The 21,913-nt window shown below is 28.8% G+C and overlaps 1 protein-coding gene across 4 annotated transcripts in view; it reads left to right on the top strand.

Annotated features, from left to right (window-relative positions):
- LOC118200731 (uncharacterized) overlaps nucleotides 1–21,175 on the top strand; it is a 51,569-nt gene extending 30,394 nt beyond the window's left edge. For 2 of the 4 annotated variants that reach the window (XM_085812907.1, XM_085812908.1), the window contains 2 exons: nucleotides 55–411; nucleotides 7,185–21,175. In XM_085812907.1, coding sequence (XP_085669033.1) covers nucleotides 55–411; nucleotides 7,185–7,330 — 503 coding nt within the window. In that variant the 3' untranslated portion in view covers nucleotides 7,331–21,175. The remainder of the gene's footprint in view (nucleotides 1–54; nucleotides 412–7,184) is intronic. The other 2 variants (XM_035372687.2, XM_035372688.2) reach the window with 2 other exon arrangements.
- The last annotated feature ends 738 nt before the right edge of the window (nucleotides 21,176–21,913 follow it).

Consider the following 21,913-nt stretch of genomic DNA (forward strand, 5'->3'; position numbering starts at 1 on the left):
TATGTATTGAACTTTCATGAATTTTTTAAATATTGTTCTTTCCTTTTATTGAAGCTATGAGCAACCCAACGATGCAAGAGTTTCATATTCTCATGGAAAGTGGTACAAATGTAAATTACAGAAGAGAGGGTGGTTCTTCGAATGAAGTCTTTCTTTACTGCCTTTTAACAAGTTCAGTGTATTTGCAGCCATTGTTGTTTCATGGATGTGATCCTAATATGTGTTTTGAAGATGATGGTGAACTTTTTATAAAATGTGCTGGACGATTTCTTAGAAAAGAAAAGATGCCATTGGCTGTTTTTTTAAAACTTATTCTGCGCTTTCTTATTGTTACGAAAGCAGTTCAAAATGCAGTTTTTGCATTAAATACATGGTTTCCAGAAGATGTAAAGGATATTTTAGATGAAATAGGTAAGTTTTTTCTAGTAGTGTTAATCTAACTCATAATTTACCATGATTTTAATGCAGCTTTATGTGTGGAAATGTTTAAAAAATTATAGTTTAAAAATATTAACAGAATTTAATTTATATGTTCCTAATTTTAAGTTTTAGTAAAAATTAAATGATATTTTTATTATTTAATTTTTAAAACATTTTGTCAAAGTTCCTACAGTACAAAAACCTCTTCAATTTTTTGTTTTTGTTTGAAAAGTGCATATAATGTATTGCTTTAGATTTATGACATTGTTGTAGAATTATTACTTTACTTTCTTTGAAGTTGTATTGTTGATTATGTTTATAATGTGATTGCTTATTTCTCTGTCAACATTTTTCTAAAATTATTATTAACTAGTTCGAGATAACATGCCTTTGTTTAAGATACTCCCTCAGGATGGATGAAAGTTGGAAGGCATCATCCCATAAGATGGGGTTTTGCATCATTAAACCTAACTATAGGGAGAAAAGGGAAAAAAAAAAAAAAAAAAAAAAGCTTAAGCCCTAACATCAAAATTTTTGGTACAATTTTATATTATTATTTAAACTAGCTTTAGATGTTTAAATTACCATTTAATAAACTTTTTCCATTAATTTGCATGAACTGTGTAAAAGAAATTGCTTCTTTGAGAAATATTTTTTGGGAGTGCTATTCAAATTATTATGAAGTTTTAATTGACAAAATACATTAATAAACTAGAGAGAGTAATAAAAAAATACAAGAAAGATACTTCACAAGAAGAAATAACAAACTTTTTCACAAGAAGTGAATGGCAGGCACTCATTTGCACTCAGTCTCTAACAAAATATCCATATTAGAATCACTATAAATATTGCTTTTTAACTTTTAAGAAAATAAATCATCACTCTCATCCATGTCACTGATTGGCTCATTTACAATGCAAGTACAGTCAAAAGTCGTTAATTCGGACACCTATAATTCGGAATGATCTATAATCCGGACCTCAAAGCTAAAAACTTTCTGCGCATGCGCCGCGTTGACACATGCGCATAGGCGTTTACGCGTGCGCGTAAGACCTCTTATGACTGCGCATTTGCGTGTGCGCAAGCGCAGAATACGTTTTCGCGTGCGCGTTTTATGTATAACGGACGGTGTAAGCTAAAATTATCTAATTATCTATTTCAGTTAATGTTGATGATTGCGTTGTTCCTTAATTTTCGAATTGGATCCGGCTTATTATTTTTTGCAAACTGTAAGAGCAATACTATAAAAGTAAACTTGAACTTTCGATTATGTCAAATAGAATTTTTGATTCTGGAGCTCCCAAAGGATCGTACAAAACGAAAGTATGTTTCGATGTCCATCAAACAAAAAGTGGAATTGCTGCAAAAAATGGATAAAGACATGAAGAATGTGACAGAGAGTTTAGTGAAAACGAAAAAATTTCGATTGACAAGTTAGTCGGTATTCTCGGCACAGCAATTAACGGGACTTGAACAGTGGAACTTTGTAAGTGAACAAAAAATTATGTCTGTTTATAGAATTAAAGAGAAAGTATTATCACATAAAACGAAGCAACTTAAACAACTTACATTGAAAGAAATGTTTAATAAAGTAAACAAATAAATATTAAGCTTTTTTTTGTAAATTTTGATACTCTTTAGATCATAATTGTTCTTTATTTCATAAATTATGGTTTCATATTTTTAATTTTAGAATTTCTGCATGCCATCTTACGCGATTTAAACTGATGATCTATAATCCGGAAAAATCGATAATCCGGAATCGCTCAAGTCCCGACGAGTCCGGATTAACGACTTTTGACTGTATCTCCTTCCTCTGATAAATAAGGCTTGCCTCGCCATAGTAAACTGAAGTAAGAGCTTTCCGAAATATAAGCTATAAAAGCAATGCAAAGCTTAACAGAACTCCACATAGTAACCCTGTATAATAGTGAAAAAAAGGATTTGAAAGGATGATAGAAACGTGAATGATTATATTACATGATGAGTTAAAGAGCTGGAATCTGTTTGTTTACATTACACTCTCCATCCTTTTCTGCAACAGTTGATACCAAAGTTAGGCAGAATGTAATTAAACTGAAGGTCAGGGTACTAAAACTATATTCAATTCAAAAGTTATGGACACAAGATGCTATCTAGTTGTCTTTAAGAAATGGTTCTGCTTAAAAGCACACATACATCGCCCATCCCTAAGCTTATTCTACAGTTTTTGTAGGTGGGACACCATGCTGTGAGAGATGATCATACAGAATGCATATATGGGAAGCCTGTCCCAAAAGGATTAATAATAATACAAAAATTTGTCACGTTTTCAGATTACATTTTTCGTTAGATTGAAATAAGCTGTTTATATGGTTGACTTTTGCAGGTTTAAATGCAGTTTTAAGCTGTCTTTCAATCAGCAGACATAGCTTTTCATCAGCAAAATTATATACCTTTTTAATTTAAACTGAGCTAAATGCATTTTTATACCTTTCATTGTAAATCAATCTTGAAATTAAAATGTAAGTACTTTATTAATATATGAGGAAGATATTTACCTTCTAATTCATTTTCCAATAATTAATTATCTAATAAAAGACCATAGTAGAATTACTTTCCTAATGTGATTGAGTCCTACATGTACTTTCAAACATCCCTTAGCCATTAAAATACAGATATTACAATATTTCTGATGGTATTTTGTGATGTGTAGTTCAAAAACCTTGGGATGATTTTTTTTTTTTTTTTTTTCCTGGCTTAACACATTAAGGATAATTTTTAACGGCATGTATATTTTGTCTGTATGAATGTTATATATTCAATGAATACAAACTAATTATGGTCTAGAAACAAATCTGAATATTTGTTGTCTTAGGCATATTACATAGAACAATGGTTGCCGTAGCCTACTCCAAAGAGAGGTTAGATTTCTATTTTCCACACCCAATTTGGAGGGAGTGCGCCGGGAGGTTCCACCAATCCACACGAAAGGACTTTTGGCTCATCTTAGAGTGCCGTACACTGACACTATACATTTACAAACATCCATGTCTTCTCGGGGATTCAAACTCGGGCCCTTTGGTACCGTAGTAGGCTCCGTTAACCACTATACCATCTGGGGGACAAATATGAATATATTATTATGTTTTACAAATATACTGCATAACATTAGGATACATTTATGATATGCTAATCAAAAAATAGTAGTGGCCTTAAACATCAGCTAGGCTCAGTATGTTAACATATCCTACAGGTTATTGGAATGGTTTATTATTTGCTTTTGAAAGCCCAGGCAATGTTGAAACCTTTCCTTATATGCTATGAAATATTTTTCAATCTAGGCTACCTAATGAAAGAACGCATATCAAGAGCAGAATTTTATTGCCATTAAAAAATGTGTAATTTGTTTGTACTGATGCTTAGATAGTGATAGACATTTTGTGGAATCCAGTGTTTCCCAGAAGAAAGTACCTGTGATCTATGTTATTATTTGTATACATTTATTTGAATATTATAATATGTATGATGTGTCGTCCAAAGCGAGCACTTCAAAATGCCAAAGCTTAGGACACTTCCAACTTGAGCTTGTTTTTTGTATTATGATGCATTCTGGCTTTCCTGATTAGTATATGCCTGTTAATATGTCTTCATGCTGCAACAGGAATCACAAGCATTTTTCGTGTTTAGAAGTGTCTATAACTATATTGTCAGAAGGATTGAGTTTAATGAATTTTGTGATGTAGTATTCCATTTGTAAAATTTAAATTATAAATTGTTGTGCCACAGTTATTGGTAGCTTGTATCAGATAGGTTTTTTTTCAATTTTCCTTTAGATTATGGTCATTTACTAGGTCGCATCTTTCTAGTAATTCAGTGTTTTTTGTACCTCATATATACAGGTATACTTGTATTTGAAACACATGTATACAGGTATACCTGTATTTACCTTATATATACCTGTATTTGAAACACTGAAATTTTTTGTCACTATTGAACCATGCAACCCCACATAGATTCATATCTAAGCGAATTTATGAGATGCCAAGTCGACAAAAAAATGACTATTTTGTTGCTATTTTAAGTGCCATATGAGAATTTTGGCCTCTGGAATGGTAGACATAAGTTTTAGTGAATTTGTCAGACTAAAGCTTGAGCTTATTAGTCCCATGAGGCAATTTGCCCAGAAGGACTGTTAATTTCATTGTGGTATTTTGTGTTGATTCACTAAAAGCATTGTTTCACTTTTCAAATTGTCCTGTATTATATTTAAAGAAATTAAAGAATGCAGAATCTGCATAAATGTATGTATGTTTCTCGCATTGGGATAAAACAATGGTACCTGGAGCATCAAATTTTGAATAATGTAATTCTCCTGCGAATATGGGCATTTGGAAGCCCAAATTTGCAATTTGTTTTATTACCGATTTCATATTTTGTAAACCTTTAACGAATTTTTGATTAACAAACTCAAGGATTTCAAAGCAAGCAGTGGCAATATTGAATTGTACAGAAAAAATTTTTTATCTCGATTGCACGAGACTGTATATTGGAAATTCTAAAGATATGCTCATTTTACAATTATTTTGCAATATTGCTCCTGAACTGAATTTTACAGTTTAAGTGCGAAAAACATATTTTGTAAATAAAGATAACACACAAAACATTAAGAAAAAGCCCCTTTTGACGTAATTTAAAATCTGAAACCTTCCAGATTTTTTTATTTAAGTTTTATTTTCATACAATATCAGTACCTTCTATCCTCTGAATATCTAATTAAATAAAGAGCAGTGTGTTACTTCAGATTTTCGTGAACAATTATAAGTTTGGGGAGACCTTTGCCAACTTTCATGGGTGATGGAGAAATACAGTACAAAGTCCAAAATCTGGATGTCCATTATCTGGAATGATCTAAAATTCGGACCTCAAAGCCACTAACATTTTTTTTTTTTTTTTTTTTTTTTATTAATGCTTTACGCATGCGCATTTGATTTTTCCGTCCCTAATAAAACATGTGGAGATTTTCACTTAAAAATTCCGATTCTTAATTTCACTTAGGCATTAAATAAAATACCTCATTATGGAAAAGCAATCATGTAAGCATAAATTTGTGAGACTAATAATTTGGCTCCGTAGCTGAGTGTCTGCTTGGCATAGAATTCAAACCAAAACATTCACCAATTTTATACCCCTGGCTGACCTGACAAGTCATTATTTATTATATTTTGCCTTCAACACCGCATGTTTATCAATACATAACAGTTTCACTAATAACTCATGCAGTGATGTCTAACTCTTTTTTTATATTAGTAATTGAATAACAAAAATATGGCAACCTTTTGTGCTAACATTATGCTTGGTGCTGATTATAGATTTTTAAATGCTCTAAGAAATGTTGACGAGGAAAAATTCAACAAAATTTCTTTTTCATATGTAAAAATAGATTTTGTTATTGAAACTCATAGGCCAAAAGATTACATTTAGTGCTATTTTAATTAAGAATAACTGATATGTTATTCACCATAAATCCAGAAGCGGCCACAGAATATGTCGGCACCGGACGGCCAAATTTAGGGAAGACAAAATTTTTGGAATTTGGGAGGCAAAATTAAGGAATGAGAAATTTTTTATAATGTAAAAACTTTTCGTATTCTCAACACAGCCATTATAGGAACTTTGTAACTGAATGAAAAATTATGTCTGTTTATAGAATTAAAGAGAAAGTATTAGCACAAAAAGCGAAGCAACTTTAACAACTTGCATTGAAAGAAATGTTTAATAAAGTAAACAAATAAATATTAAGTTTTTTTTTTTTTTTGTAAATTTTGATATCCTTTAGATCATAATTGCTCTTTATTTTATAAATTATGATTTCATATTTTTAATTGTATAATTTCTGCATACTATCTTACCAGATTTAAATTGATGATCTAATATCTGGAAAAATCCCAAATCCGAAATCGCAGAAGTCCCGACGAGTCCGGATTTTGAACTCTGTACTGTATGTAAATCCCAAAAATTAATTTGATGTTTCTTTTTACAATTTTTAAGTAAGTCTAGCTTAGATGTTACACGGAATCTAGTACATAATGTTATTTCTAAGCCAAGCAGCCAAGCCAAGTTCCCTTATGTTTTTAAAACAAAGTATTCTGTAATATATATATATATTTTAGATGATTAATACATTATAAACCTTTTGCAAAACTTTGCCTTCTTGCATGAGTGGAATTTTTATCGTAGTTTTAAACAAAATTAGGTTTGTACTCCACTCTACAGTTTTTTTTTCGGGGGGGGGCAGCCATAGTTAGTTTGAATTTTATTTTATGAAATTATTTGATGCCATCAATAATATTTCTGTATTTCTAGACTAATTTAAACTCATAATAAGATGCAATACCATACTTTAATGCAAATTTATTGTAAAATTAATTTGAATGTTTATTTGTAAGTAATTTGTAAAATAAATCAATTAAAACAAATAAATGTTGTTCTTATTTATCATGAAATCTATCAAGGTACATTATTTACCTTCTTATTAATTTTTATGTAAATAGTTTTTTCAATATTGTGTGTGTATAAATAACTATCAACACAATTAGATATATCCAATAGTATATACGACATATTAAAAAAATATACGTATCTGCTGTAGTGTTTTTTGTGCAAATGGTTTTTTTTTTTTTTTTTTACGTTATTAAGATATCTGAATTACCTTTACTGGTTTAAAAGCAAATTATTTTATGTTACCTATGTTTATTATCATTGTTTTATTTATTTATTTTCAGATCAACCTTCATCGCTGAAACAGATATGCAATATAAGATTAAGGCAACATCTTTACAAAATTCATGGTGTCCATTTCCCAAATGTTATTTCTAAATTAAGTTTACCATCCGTCCTAGAAGAATATGTTGCTTGCCGTGACATATAGAACTTGTTAAAAATTTGTATATTTTAAAATACATTGAAAGGTAAGAACATAAATTTGCTCTTTCTTCAGTAGGGTTTATTCTGTGTACCAGAGAAAACAATTCTCTTATTTTCCAGATGTTCATAGCATATTAGACATTTATTCCTGATTTTTTTCAATAAGGATAACGATTTGTAATGCAGAAGTGTTAGTGATTTCCGCAGTTGGATTAGAATTTATGTCAAGCTAAATTTTTGAAGTTTTCATTGCTCTTTAAAGTAGAATATTGCATCATTTTCTTCCTTTTTTTCCCGGCAGTTATTTATGTATCTAGACTACATAACATTGCCCACAGTACTAGTTGTCTTAAATATTTAAGTTATTTTTCCCAGCATTTATTCTACTTATTTATACTGTTTATCTGTTATTGCATAATAATTTCCTTCATCTCATGTTCTGTTAATTTATATTTTTCATGACATATTCTGTTGTAATTTTGTTCACATTCTAATAATTAATGCAATTTTCTAATCTTTTATTCTTTCTGTTGATTTTTTTAACGTGAAACTGTTTTACTGGAAAGCAAAATATGTTCTACAGTCAAAAGTCGTTAATCCGGACTCATCGGGACTTCAGTGATTCCGGATTATCGATTTTTCCGGATTATAGATCATCAGTTTAAATCTGGTAAGATGGCATGCAGAAATTACAAAATTAAAAATATGAAACTGTAATTTATGAAATAAAGAACAATTATGATCTAAAAGGTATCAAAATTTACAAAAAGAAAAAGCTTAATATTTATTTGTTTACTTTATTAAACATTTCTTTCAATGTAAGTTGCTTCATTTCATGTGATAATACTTTCTCTTTAATTCTATTAAACACACATAATTTCTTGTTTAGTTACAAAGTTCCGCTGTTCAAGTCCTATAATTGCTATGTTGAGAATACTGACTAATTTGTCAATCGAAACGTTTTCGTTTTCAATAACCTCTGGGTCACTTTCTTCACTATCGGAAGCGAATTATAATGACAAGGAACTTGATTTAAATCATATCAAAGACGGAGTACATCGAGATGAAATACTACACTTAGTAAGGAATTATAAGACAAATAAAATAAAAACATCTGCCCTGAAGATAAGGATAGTGCTGACAGATCAACTTCCAATCCGCAGCGTGAAATTGATAAACAGATTTCGGATTTCAAAACATACTTTTGCTTTGTAGATACAAATTACATATTAGTAAATATGTATTGGAAATTCTATTTGACATAATCGAAAGTTCAAGCTTACTTTTATGAAATTGCTCTAACAGTCTGCAAAAAATAATAAGCTGGATCCAATTCGTAGATTAAGGAACAACGCAATCTGCAACATTAACTGAATTAGATAATTTTAGCTTACCACCATTACACATTACACGCGCATGCGCACAAACATATTCGCAGCCTAAAGGTCTTGCACGCACTCGTAAACGCCTGTGCACATGCGTGAACGCAACGCATGCGCAGAAAGTTTGTAGCTTTGAGGTCCAGATTATAGATCATTCCGGATTATAGGTGTCAATTAACGACTTTTGACTGTACAATTGCCTGTCTATTTAAGGCTTCCAGTTGTTAAATTTCCCTATTTCCAAACTTACCATATATGCATTGGAAAAACTCATTTTATGATAAACAGCCTGCGATTAAAACTGTTATTAGGATATAATCTGTAGAATATTTTATGGTCCTTGTGTCTTGTTGCAATGATGTAGGAATTATTTATATTTTTTCATTCAAAAATCAGTTTACTTGATTTTCTTGTCGTAAATCTAACCCAATGCTTTTCCTACAGTATGTGACTTTTGCAGATAATATAACTGTCTATGCCACTGATATACTTTGATTTTAACTCCTACAATTTTTTTCTGTGTGCCCAGTAAATAGTAATGCATACTCTTACAGTGTAATATATTTCATAAATAATTTCTTTATGATATAATGAACAATATTTTTTTTAAAAATTTGCATAAAAAGTTAAATATCAGCCTGTCTGTATTTTATGCTGAAATGCACTTCTTCCCTTAGATTTAGTAACAGCTTTTTTCATGAAATGCATTGCTATTTTTCCCCTAACCTATATGTGACATTGTTGTCGAACTAACTCAAAGAAGCAATTCCGTTTGCTCAATTAATGAATGGTGAATCATCAAAAAAGAGCAGTAGTTTGCTTAGAATTCACATATGGAGAGATGTTGTTGGAAGTGCACGAGGAAAGTTTGATTCCTATTTTAGAGGAGAAAAGAATATTTATCCTTCCATTGTAAATATAATTTTCATTCATTTACCAAGTTTTTTAACATTTTAATTCTATATATTAGTTCTGTGTAGAGAAAACGAGCTTTAGGGAATTTCAAAACTATGATTGAAAGGCAATGGTTCAATAAAGTCGATCCTATGGCTCAGTCAATTCTTTCCACTCTTTGCTTCACTGTCACTCTTTTGCATCTATTTTTTAAGGAACATATTCTCCTTTTTTTTATATATCTGGGAAGAACCTAGAAATTAGATCTAAAAATCTTAATTTACATAAGTTGGGATACATTTCTGGAATTATATATTTTGTATATTTTATTCTACTGATTTTTGCATCTTTATAAAAATGTGCCATAAATATGTACCCAATCACAATGAAATGTTTGCAGTTAACTTGTGAAAAAGTGTGAAAATTTAACTCATCGGTTAACAAATAATTATTTTTATAAGTAATAAAAAATTATGTTATTTCTAACAAAAATCATCATCCTATGCTCCTACACATAATAGATAGCATTAGAAATAAAAAGATTTTTTAAAATTTTAATTAATAAATAAAATTTTTATTTTCTTTTGAATACCAGGAATAAACCAAAATGTTAACTAGATGGTGCCCAAGCATTATGTTGTTGTTGTTGTGGCTAGTCTTGTTTGTCTGATCGGAACAAGCTTATGAATTTTATCTTGGTGAGGAGTGCACAACTGCTTTTGTCATTGCCATTAATATGTAACACCATATAGGTCACAGTATGACTTTTTCCCAGTTTGGGAGGAGAGCACCCAAGGCACTCAAGAGGACATTTGGCCTGTGTGTATTTTGAGTGCCCCCATGTCACACAGGTTACATACAATGTAGATAGATTACAAACAAAACAGATACATTTACAAACATCCATGCCTTCTCTAGGCCTATTGGTTATGGTAGCCAGCATCACTAACCACTATGCTGTCTAGGCATCATAAGTTTCATTCTGTAGTCAAGCTATATAATATGTGTAATTAAGTATGTATGTATTTTTAATTGCATTAAGTGTTTTAACATTTTTAAAAATGTGATTTATATATATTATATATTAAAAATAAGGAGGGAAATTATTAAGCAATACTACTTGTATTATTTTTAAACAGTTTAAATTACACTGCCAGGTACGAAAGATAAATTCAAGATTTTATATTGCATGGGGTGGCAACAGCTCTCAGTGTTGACAGTTTGCCATATAACATGGGTGACTGTTTTTTTAGTTCTGAATAGATAATAAGAGGAAATTTTACACCCAGATATTTTTGATTTAGACAGTTCTTTCTGCATAGTATTTTTTTAATTGTTCCTCCATATCACAATGAGATACTGAATTTTAGATCTCTGCATTTTTTTCTTTTTATAGACTGGGGATGTTATGATAATCAGTGTCTATTATTTTATTTTTCTGAGGATTAAATTACTTTTTCTATCCACATATTTAGTTTTGTCCAATAAGTAATTAAAGTTTGTAATTTCAGTCATGACATTAAACTGTTTATTTTAGCCTCTTCAGCTTAAAATAAAATTTTAAGCATAAAATTTTAAGATACTGAGGAAAAGAATGGGCACTTTTTAAATAGGCTTTTCTAAAAGAATGGCTATCAATTTAATTTTTAAATTCTCTGTGTTGTATTTAATATTTTACTTACATTCTCTTTCTATTTTCATTTTGTAATTGGGAATTAAAGTTAGTAATAAGTAATTAAAGTTTGTAATTTCAGTCATGACATTAAACTGTTTATTTTAGCCTCTTCAGCTTAAAATAAAATTTTAAGCATAAAATTTTAAGATACTGAGGAAAAGAATGGGCACTTTTTAAATAGGCTTTTCTAAAAGAATGGCTATCAATTTAATTTTTAAATTCTCTGTGTTGTATTTAATATTTTACTTACATTCTCTTTCTATTTTCATTTTGTAATTGGGAGTAACAGCTGTACATGGGATAATTTAAATGTCCCTTTGTTTTAAAATTAGAATGAATATTTGTAAATAATATTATCAATAATTCTCAAGAAAGGAATATAAGTTGGGAATTTTTAAGCTGTAGAAATGAGCTATGTTAATGTTTTAAATGTTATAAAAATTTCCTATTAGACACTTTATAAATTATATTAACCCTTTGCAGCACACTGTACGCTAACGTCAGAATTTCAACAAAAAAAGTTGTATGCAGTCTATTTAGTCCTAAAATAGTATACAGGTAAAATTTTGTAAAAATTGCACTTCCCGTTTTAATTCTGTGGGTGTTCCATGAGGTGGAACACTGCGCCGCCAGAGCTTTTAAAAGTGCGACTTCGCGAGCATTGCAGTGAAGCACGAAAATGAGTAGAAGCATTTGTATAAGAATGAAAAAACTCTGTATTATGGCTGTATACATGGTTTTTAAATTATACACAATATTCTTGAATATATATGGATAAATGAGATAAATAATTATATACAAAAGTCCTATATACAAAAATATTTACAAATTTTCCTATTTCTTAGCTTCGTGAAATTGTTCAAAGCTTTTTGATGGAAGCACTAACCAACTATGATTAAAATAATTAACTACGATTAGTATTAACAATAAAGAAAAATAAGCCTATAATATATACATACAAGAAAAATATCTACACAATTATTGAAAATAAACGGGAATAAGACTAAAAAGCGACAGCAAAAAATTCGCGCAGGTCTAAGTAAAGATGAGTCGAGCTACTAATAAAATTCTCACCTAAAAAACTACTCCCAAAAAATTCGAGATGCCAATATTAGGGCTTTCATAACACAAAACACACCTCACCCCTCAATACTGCTTTGTTTGAATTCACCCCCCCCCCAAAAAAAAAAAAAAAAAACTGAAACAGAAAACGTAAACAACGGATGTTCTCTCATAAGCACAGATGTTCTGATTCGTAACAGCATGAGATTTAACATTAACGTAACAGCATTAATTTCTAATAAATGTTTTCATGAATATTTTGTTTATTTTCATTAGTATATACGTTTTATCTTTGCATTTTATAAAATAAATCATAATTAATTTAAACAAGACTAATTTTCAGAATTTTGCTTTTGTATGATTATTCTTCAATTTCAATTTTCGAACAACTTTTTTTAATCTAATTTCATATAGAAAAAAATAATTCTTTTACAAAAATTTTTTGTATATTTTAACTCTAAAATATATGTAGATTTGAAATATGTAATAAAACTGTGGAAACATGCACTAGTTGCCGGTTAAAGAGCAGGTTATTTATATTTTTGTTCTATATATTTTTAACTTTTTAATACTGATTTTGTTTTGAGAAAAAAGATCCATAATAATTATTTTTTAATCAAACATAATAAGTTGAATATTTTTTCTTTGAAAATGAAAATTTGAATATTTCTTGCTATTAGCAGCTTTAACAAGTGTGTAAAAACATTGAACAGAAATATTCCAGATTTTGGAAATTTTTGGATTTTAGATCATCAGTTTAAATTTAGTTAGATGATGTGTAGACACTTCAATATTTAGTCTTCACTATTGTTAGGTGAGATAGGAAAATGCTACCCCCACCACCCTTCAAGCTCCGAAAATGTGATTGTGATTAGCATCAATATAAGGTCGATCAATGTATTGTTAGCCTGTGTGCAATTCCTTAGCCAGCTGGCATTTGAAAGTAACATGCAGGAATCTCAGTCAGTGAAAAATCGAATTTATAGCATACCTGCCTGCCCCCATTTTTTTTAGTGTTATATTCGTACTTATATTTTGCTTTTCTTCCCTCCCTAGCCCCTGGTGGTTTAGAGGTCTGAATATTGTTTGATGATTTAAATATTGGATGTCCAAATTCTGAACTTTGTACTCTATTAATATGCCTTTTTGGAGTATGAGATCTATGTTCTCAAGCACTCTTAAGTTGACTATTATGTAATACAGATTCTATGTGTACTCATTACTATGTCTAGTGAACCATATATTAAAAGCAAGCAAACCACCATTTATAAAAGAATCATGCAGAACAAGACATAATATTCTAGAACTTGTACATGGTATCATTTGCAAAGCTATCAAAATTCATATCATTAAGAGGAATTCTATTTTTCCCAACAACCTGCCATTTAGTGCCTTTCTGCTTCTTCTTCATGTCTACGGATGACTTACTAGAGGAATCTGAAATCATTAAAGTTAACTCAACTTCCATCCAACTTCAGTCCACTACTCCAGGCCATGGATTAAAATTTTGGAAGTTTATGCCAGAGCCTTTTTTTTTTCAGTTAAGCTTAAAGGTACTAGTAACCATATCTTCCAAGAATATTGGGGGAAATTGTTTTGATATCATAAAATGCTTAGAGATCTCTGATAAAGCCTGGAATGAAGCCACCTAGAGAATCCTCAATTTTGTTTGGAGAAATTGTAAAATAATTTCATTCTTGAAATGACTTTGAGGGATATGTTATGAACAGAAGCCAACAGCTGTCAATCAACTAGTGCCCTTTTGGAAGACCATGGGACGGGTAGTGAATGAGGATGACCTTTAAGAACTGATATAAGAACATGGCCACTAGCTGTTCATCCTCTGACTAATGGATATGCATCATGAGTACCAACAAAAGGTTATGAAAGTGATATCATCTGAGGAAGAGAAGGGAAAAAAAAGTGACAGATTCTCTCATTTCAATTGAGATAACCAAGAAGTAAGTATACAGTACAAGTACAAAATTTTGCAAAAAAAAAAAAAAAAAAAAAAAAAGAACACTATCCAAGTAAGACTGTAGCAGTGAGAGTGATGAATCTGTTTAGCAATAATGAAAAGTCGCATTTATTTGGAGTTGTCAAAAGAAGGCAAAAGCAATTGCCATTGGATAGGTTCCTTGGTAAAATGCACAAAAAAGAAAAGATTTTGGTGAGCAACAGATAGTAGTAATTTTCTTAGTTTAGCACAATTCTTTTCAAGGGTAAAGTGCAACTTAATTTGTTCTATGCATATTTTATATCAGCCATTTTTTATGAATATTTTTGGATTGCACAAAAATCATCTGAATTTTCATTATTTCTTATGGAGAAATTCACTTTGATATATGGGTGCTTGGGATTACAAGATTTCGGGAACAAATTATGCTCCAAACCAAGGCATCACTATATTAAGAAATGTAAATATGTTCCAGTATCATTAAATCCCACTACTGAATTTTGTAAATCATGATATATTCATAAATAAGAAACTATATATAAAAATATTTTGTCTTTGATCAGATCACTTATTTATTTAATTGTGTGTGCAAGATTTTGCAATTCTAAGCAAGAAAACTTTGCATGAAATATTAAGCTTAAAAATACAAAGAAAGTTTTTTTTTGGGGGGGGGAAGGAAAAAAAAAATTATGTGCAAAAGCTATATTTAGATAGAGAGGAGAAGTTATTGCAAAATCTGATATTGCAGCTTCTGTATGTAGATTAAATCTTATTTAGCTGTAATCCTGAATGTATTGGATTCAAGATAAGTGTTTGTTAATATTTGAATCAATGTTAAATGCCAAAATAACATCATGCTACCAATGAAAATCCTAATTCTAATATCAATGCATATCAGGCTAGGTGAATCAATGAAATAAAATAAAAAATAATGCTTTCTGGTACTAAAACTGAGTATTGCATCATGACTAAAGCTTTGAAAGGAGTTCAAATTTTAATTAAAATTTGTTCTATAAGAACTTGAATTTGAAGAAAAAGGGAGAAAACAAGTAATAATTTTGGACTGACAATCAAAATGTTCAATATTGAATAAGAATGTAGTTATGTTATGTAAATGTACGGTTATTTAATAAAAATGTATTATGTTAAGGAATTAATTTATAAAAAAATGAAATTGATATCAGATATGCATAGTATATTAATTGGTATTTTGTCTAAAAGTCTAAATATAATGAATATAAGAAAAATATGGTTCTGGTGAGGGCAAATATTTATATTATTTAATATTGTGTTTCTTTCTGGCATGGGCTTCTAAGGAAAATGTTAAAATTCCCATTTTGATTAAGAGAATGTTAAATTCATAAGTTTGAAGTGCTAAACTGTACAATGTGACTGCATTCATGCTTTTTAAAATGGACTATGGTATAAGCTGTTTATTGTTGATAGATTATTCTAAGATATTATAGAGTATGATGTAGTGCAGTGGTTGGCAGTCTTTTATACTACAAGGGCATATTTTTAAAATGTGGGAATTCAACGGGCACCACAGATATCATCGGCAGTAACAACAAAAAATAATACATGACAAAAAAAATAAATATATAATTGTATCAAAATAGATTTAATTTATGTGATTTGTAAAAGCGTTAATATTCTAACAATATGTTTTGATATTGCAAAAATGTTTATGAAAACATATTGCTATAGCATGTTGTTTCTAAATGTTGCTCCCTGAGCAAGAAAATTACAAATTGTTATTGTTGAGCAACTGAAATAAGTTGCTGGTCTAAACAAAGCTGATGTAAATGATATACTTAATTAAATTATTTTTAGTATCAACCATTGCAAAAGCAATGTCTGAATCTTTTTATCTTTTAATTTGAAAAGAACACACACTCTGCTTAAACTTGAAATATAAAATGACAAGTTTACAAATGAACAGAGGTTATGGATATAAAGCGTGGCATGCCATAGTTAAACAGAGTATAGGATGATAGTGAGGACAAAAAATAATTCACTATATGGGGAATCTATTTTCTAGCAGTTGAAAACTGATTCATCTGGTCATTGCAATAATCATTCATTTAGATGTTGCTAAGATTTAGTTTTTACGAAAGTTTAATTGTATAATTCGTACAGTTATTAAAATGGTGAAGATAAAATAAGAATTTTTACTAAAGTTAGTCATTACAATTATGAATGTTTGCTTTTCTTTTTAAAGCATTAAAATTATTTCATGGGCACCATGTTGCCAACCTTTGCTTTAGTTTGTTTTAATGATTTTCTTTTCACTAGTGCGTTGTTTTCTGGTGTTTATACTATATGTGAAATACTTGTTTAATACTGCTGTGATTCTTTCATCATAAATCTTCTTGTTCTTTCCAACTTACTTATTTTAATGAAAGTATTATTAGAGAATAAATACTATAAGAAATTTAGTTCACTAATTTTTTTTAGTGAATATACGAGATAACTACTAAATTAGAAATTATATGCTACATGGAATTGTCATTTTGAGGAGTTTGGTAAAGGCATGTAATCTAATGCGAATAACAGTAGGTCGTATTGGGGAACTGGAATTAATTTCAAACGATGATTGAATTTTGCAATTTGTCAATGTATGTGTCAATGCGAGTGTTTAGAAAGTTTTCCTTTTCCCCTTTTCTTTTTCTTAATTTATTAACCCATTGTCAGTTTAGATGGTTAATGGTTGCAAACTGTGTGACAAGAAATTTAGGCTTTTGTTTCAGCTTCCAAAAATGGTTTGGTTGTCTCTTACTGATTTTACTCTTTTCTGTAAATTTAATACTGTCAACCTATACATTTCAGCACAATAAACATTATCGGTAATGAGGTGGAAAACGAAAGATGGGTTTGGGCACAGTTCTAGCAAATGACTAATCAGCAAATAACCTCACGTCATTTGTTCAAGTATTATAATTTTTATTTAAAATTGTGTTTTTACTTTTTTAAGAACTGATCAAAGCAGCTATTACCATTTAAAACAAAAATCAGAGCAGGCCTGATATTTATACTCAATGCATGCAGTTTCAGAAATTAAAGGAGAAAAACTGTTGAGAAATTGGAAAAAAAAGCGTAAAAAATTATGTTGTATTTGGAATTTAAAAGATACCACCATAGCTCTAAAGTTCTTAAAAAGCATGCAAAATTAAATCGAAAAAAATAAAAAAGGGAGTAAAAAAAAACATTTATTTTTTATTTTACTATAATTTATACCAAATTATTTCTATTCTTAGCGCATTACTTATCTAACTGTAATATGTAATATTTTTAAAGGATATTGTGGGGAACAGAAATGATTAAGCTCTACGTATGATGAAATCAATCTATAAATAATGATAAAAAGCATTATTTGTGTAATCACATAGTTTGATAATAAATTTGTAATTTTAAAAATAATTATTAATATCATTATTACACTACTTCATGTTCAGAATTACAGCTAATAAGTACAGATGGGAAACTGCATCTCAGAACTGTGGTTAGAATGAACAAACATTGCAGTCAAAAGAAGACTAAACTGATTGTGAAAAAAAAGGGCTCTGCTGCGGAGTACTGTTGTTGATCACAGTAGTATAAAAACCTGTCTTGATTCATGGAATATTCTTGAATGAATTTAAATGAACAAGTTTCAACTTGGCCATCTATAATTTTTAAAATTGTTCTGAGTATTTACTACATGTTATCTGTTAAATTTGAATGTTAGTTAAAATAGAGAAAACAACGAAAACATTTTTACTAAATTAGAAATGAAATAACAAATGACAAATTCAGGGGAACTACACTAAAATAGAAGAATGATGCATCCCATTGTTTTTCATATGTTGATTTTATCATGCATTTGAAATTATGATGAAATAGTTATGAATGTATAAATAAAATTTGTGCAAAGTGCACAACATTTTTGTAGCTCTTTATTAACTTTGTTTTTTCAAAAAGGCAGATAATTAAAAAAAACTTTTATGATGTGCACATTAAAATGTTATGTAAAATCATGCATCAGACAGAATTATTTGTGGCAAGCAGTTGTATCAGAAATTCGAATAGGCATTTCTTGGGTAATTTATAGCAAACATTAACTACAAGAATAAAACGTTTATTGTGATGATATTATATTCCATCAAAACATGTGTATGCACGTTAAATGACATTCACTTTGCATTCAACTGATGAAGTATTTTATTTCAACAGGTGTTTTTTTAAATTATTATTATTATTATTTATTTTATTTTAATTTTAATAATTTTCCCCGTTTTATCTGAATTTAATTTATAGCCTTTTAAGTTACAGTCATTCTGTATAGAAAACAAATTTTTTATTCTGAAAAATTTAGTGACCCTGCTTATTAATCTTTGAAACTAAGTATTTGTAGTCATGTTATTGAAATAAAATCAGTTTTAAATGCCCATATTTTTTTGTTGTTTGTGCCATATCATGAGATATTCAAAACTAAAGTGTAAATAGAGTGTGTTCAAATTTATGTAGTCTTTATTATTTGTATGCTGGTGATTTTTTGGCTGTGTATTTTATCTTTTAAGCTCTTAAAAGCATCACTTAATAAAAAATAGAAAATGTTTAGCAAAATTTTCCGAAATATCAGTATTTATCATTCTGCAACAAAATTGAATTCTAAAAGTTTAAATAAAGTTGTGAGCTGTATTTAAAGATTCTTTTTTGAATCTAATATCCATGTGTTAAATTATAAAGGAATATTTTTATTGTGTAATTAATATTTTGCAGCTTATCAGTGAATTAAAGGCAGAAGTAAAAATTAATTTTTATCATCTTTGGATTTGAAAAAGAATTGATATACATTCAGTTCTTATTTTTGCCTTCTTTAAATTTAATGAACATAGCTAAATTTATCATTGCATGCAAAAGAAGAAAATTTACCTTTGTGTGACATTTTATTTAGTAAAGGAATTTTTTTATGAAGATCAAATGTATTCCATTTTTTTATTTAGTTGTTGATAGATTAGAAGATTTAAATGATATTGTTAAACCAGTGTTAGTGACATTTATCTACAATAATATAACTATGATTGTTTTTAAATTGTTATTACATGTATAATGGTTTTAATAGCTATATTTTCTGTAATTAGCATGAGTAGTAGGAGAAATTGCTCTGTGATTTGTATAATTTAGGAATTTATATATTCAGTAACTGTTTCCAAAAAGTAGTAATCCTTGATCTTAATACTTAGTTAAATATAAATATGGTATAATAGAAAAATATGTATAAGTAAGTATTACTGATAAGACTTCAAAAAACTTATAATGATGTTTTAAATTATATTCTTTATCTCAGTTCACTGCAACGGTATTATTTTACTTATTAATTTCATTTTATGTCAACTTTGTATTATTCATGGTTTGCAGTTTGTGAGACATAGTACTTAAATCCTCTGGCATCATACTATGTTATTTGGCAGATGCTGGGATCTTATTTGCATTTGTATATATGAAAAAACAATTGGTAAGGATAACATATATTTCTTAATGTTTAAGTGGCAAAAAGTAATTCAGTCAAATGAATAAAATGTATGCATATCATAATAAATAAACTGACTTCGAAAATAAGTCTTATTTTATATTGAATGCCTATAAAAGAATAAGCTTTTCAATTTGTTGATAAGTTTCCTACTGCAGTGCAGTAAAACATTATGGAGTATGCATTTACATATTTAACATTGTTCAATTTTGTTTAATGAATATCCACATGAGAGTAAATGTATTTTCAAACATTCAGCAATAGGTTGCTTAATGTACTAGTAAATTTTGAAAACTTCCCATGCTCAAGTTTAAAATTTATATGATCCTGTGATTTGTTGTTAATTAGTTAAATAACATGATTTTAAAATTTGTATAATATATATAAACAAAAATATCTTTTCATAAGAGTTTTTTCTTACTTTATTATATTTTAATTTCATATAAAATTAACGTTTTTATTTGATTTCTGAGATTAAAGATTTTTTGCGTGTTAATAGTTTCTTAAAAAATTGAGATTAAAGATACACTTGTAGATAAAATTAAAGTTGTTCATTACTTGTTCTTAAAGTAGATTTAAAAAAAAAAAAAAATTCTTAAAGATTTTCCTTTTTCTTAAAGAAAAGTAATTTATTTAAGAAAATTTAAAATTGTGTTTTCTCTCGTTTTCTTTTAAGTAATTAGTCTGACATAATATTAGGCAATAGCTTTCAAGTGCTTTACCGTAATCAGTTAAAAGAAATCTAAAATAAAGGGGAAAAGTCTTCTTCTCTTCCCCCTTCTCCCAAATATTGTAGAGAATGTTATAAAAATGTGAAGGTATTATAAAAGACTGCATATTTGAATTTTTAAAAAGGATTTATAGTTTTTATAATAGTACTGCAGTGTAAAATATTGCATTGATATTTTAATTTTAAACATTATACAGTATCATTTGATTTTTAAAAACCATATATTTTCCCCCCTTAATCTAATAATAATAAACTTTGCTTAAAGGAATAAGAAATACACAAAAATAAAATCTAAAACTAGGCAAAAAAGCAACCTTAGATTAGTATTGATTTTGAATAAAACTTGATAGATTTTGAGAGCAATCAGACATAGGTGCCTCTTCTTAAAAGCAAAAAGTATTTGCAAAGGTAGGGCAATTGCTCTCACCATTTTTTTACCCAATTTTATAATGCTGTTATGTCTTGGCTTTTTTATTTTATACTAGCTGCTACGTGACCAGGCTTCTTCTGACTTTTAAATGTTAAATGTACCAGAAAAATGCGTAAAGGAAACACCAAACATTAAATTTAAAAACTGCACAGTTTTACTCTGCAGAACAACTTCATCAAAAAAAAAAAAAAAAAAAAAAAAATCAAAGTGTTCATATCAGCAGCAATGGCTGCATATGCCCCATGTGTCTGATGGGATTTCATCAAAAAACATAAAATAAAAAAAAAAAAAAAAAGCTCATTCAAATTTTGAAAAAAATCGCTTCCAGGTGTATGGGCTCTTGTCTAGATGCACCTATGTACCAAATTTCGCACCCCTTTGTCTAGCTTACGAACAGCACGAACGAAAGACACAAACACACAGACAGACAAACTCTTCCTTTTATTATATGTAGAGACTGTGACCAAAATTGGGTATGTATTTATTAATATGTTAGCTTGCTTCATTTTATTAAGAATATCCTAATTACAGCATATCTGTAGGTTCATAACTGTGATTATATAAAATTATTAGGAGTATTATTTAATTTGGAGTAATACTATGCAATATTACATGATACAACAATAAGCATTATTTTGCTTGAAATTATGTCAAGCAAATATTTATGGTAAATTGTAAAATAATGTGATATATTACTATCAAAATTTGCTGCAAAATACAACTTCTAAATGTGTGAAACTGTACAAGTATGTCAATCTGAGTTAAACACTTGAAAAAGCACACACCAAATATGTACATTAAAATTACACATGCCTTATTACAGCAAAAATTTTTCTAATTTGTATTTGAAATGCAAAGGTATTTATATATATTTGTTAATAGATTTTGCCATTAATTATGCATTTTTTTGCTACAAAATATCTTTATGATCACTTGCCATTTGTA

The sequence above is a fragment of the Stegodyphus dumicola genome, chromosome 3 (genome assembly GCF_044657685.1).
Source record: "Stegodyphus dumicola isolate Sdum_Otavi_A_Nest chromosome 3, ASM4465768v1".
Taxonomy (NCBI): domain Eukaryota; kingdom Metazoa; phylum Arthropoda; class Arachnida; order Araneae; family Eresidae; genus Stegodyphus; species Stegodyphus dumicola.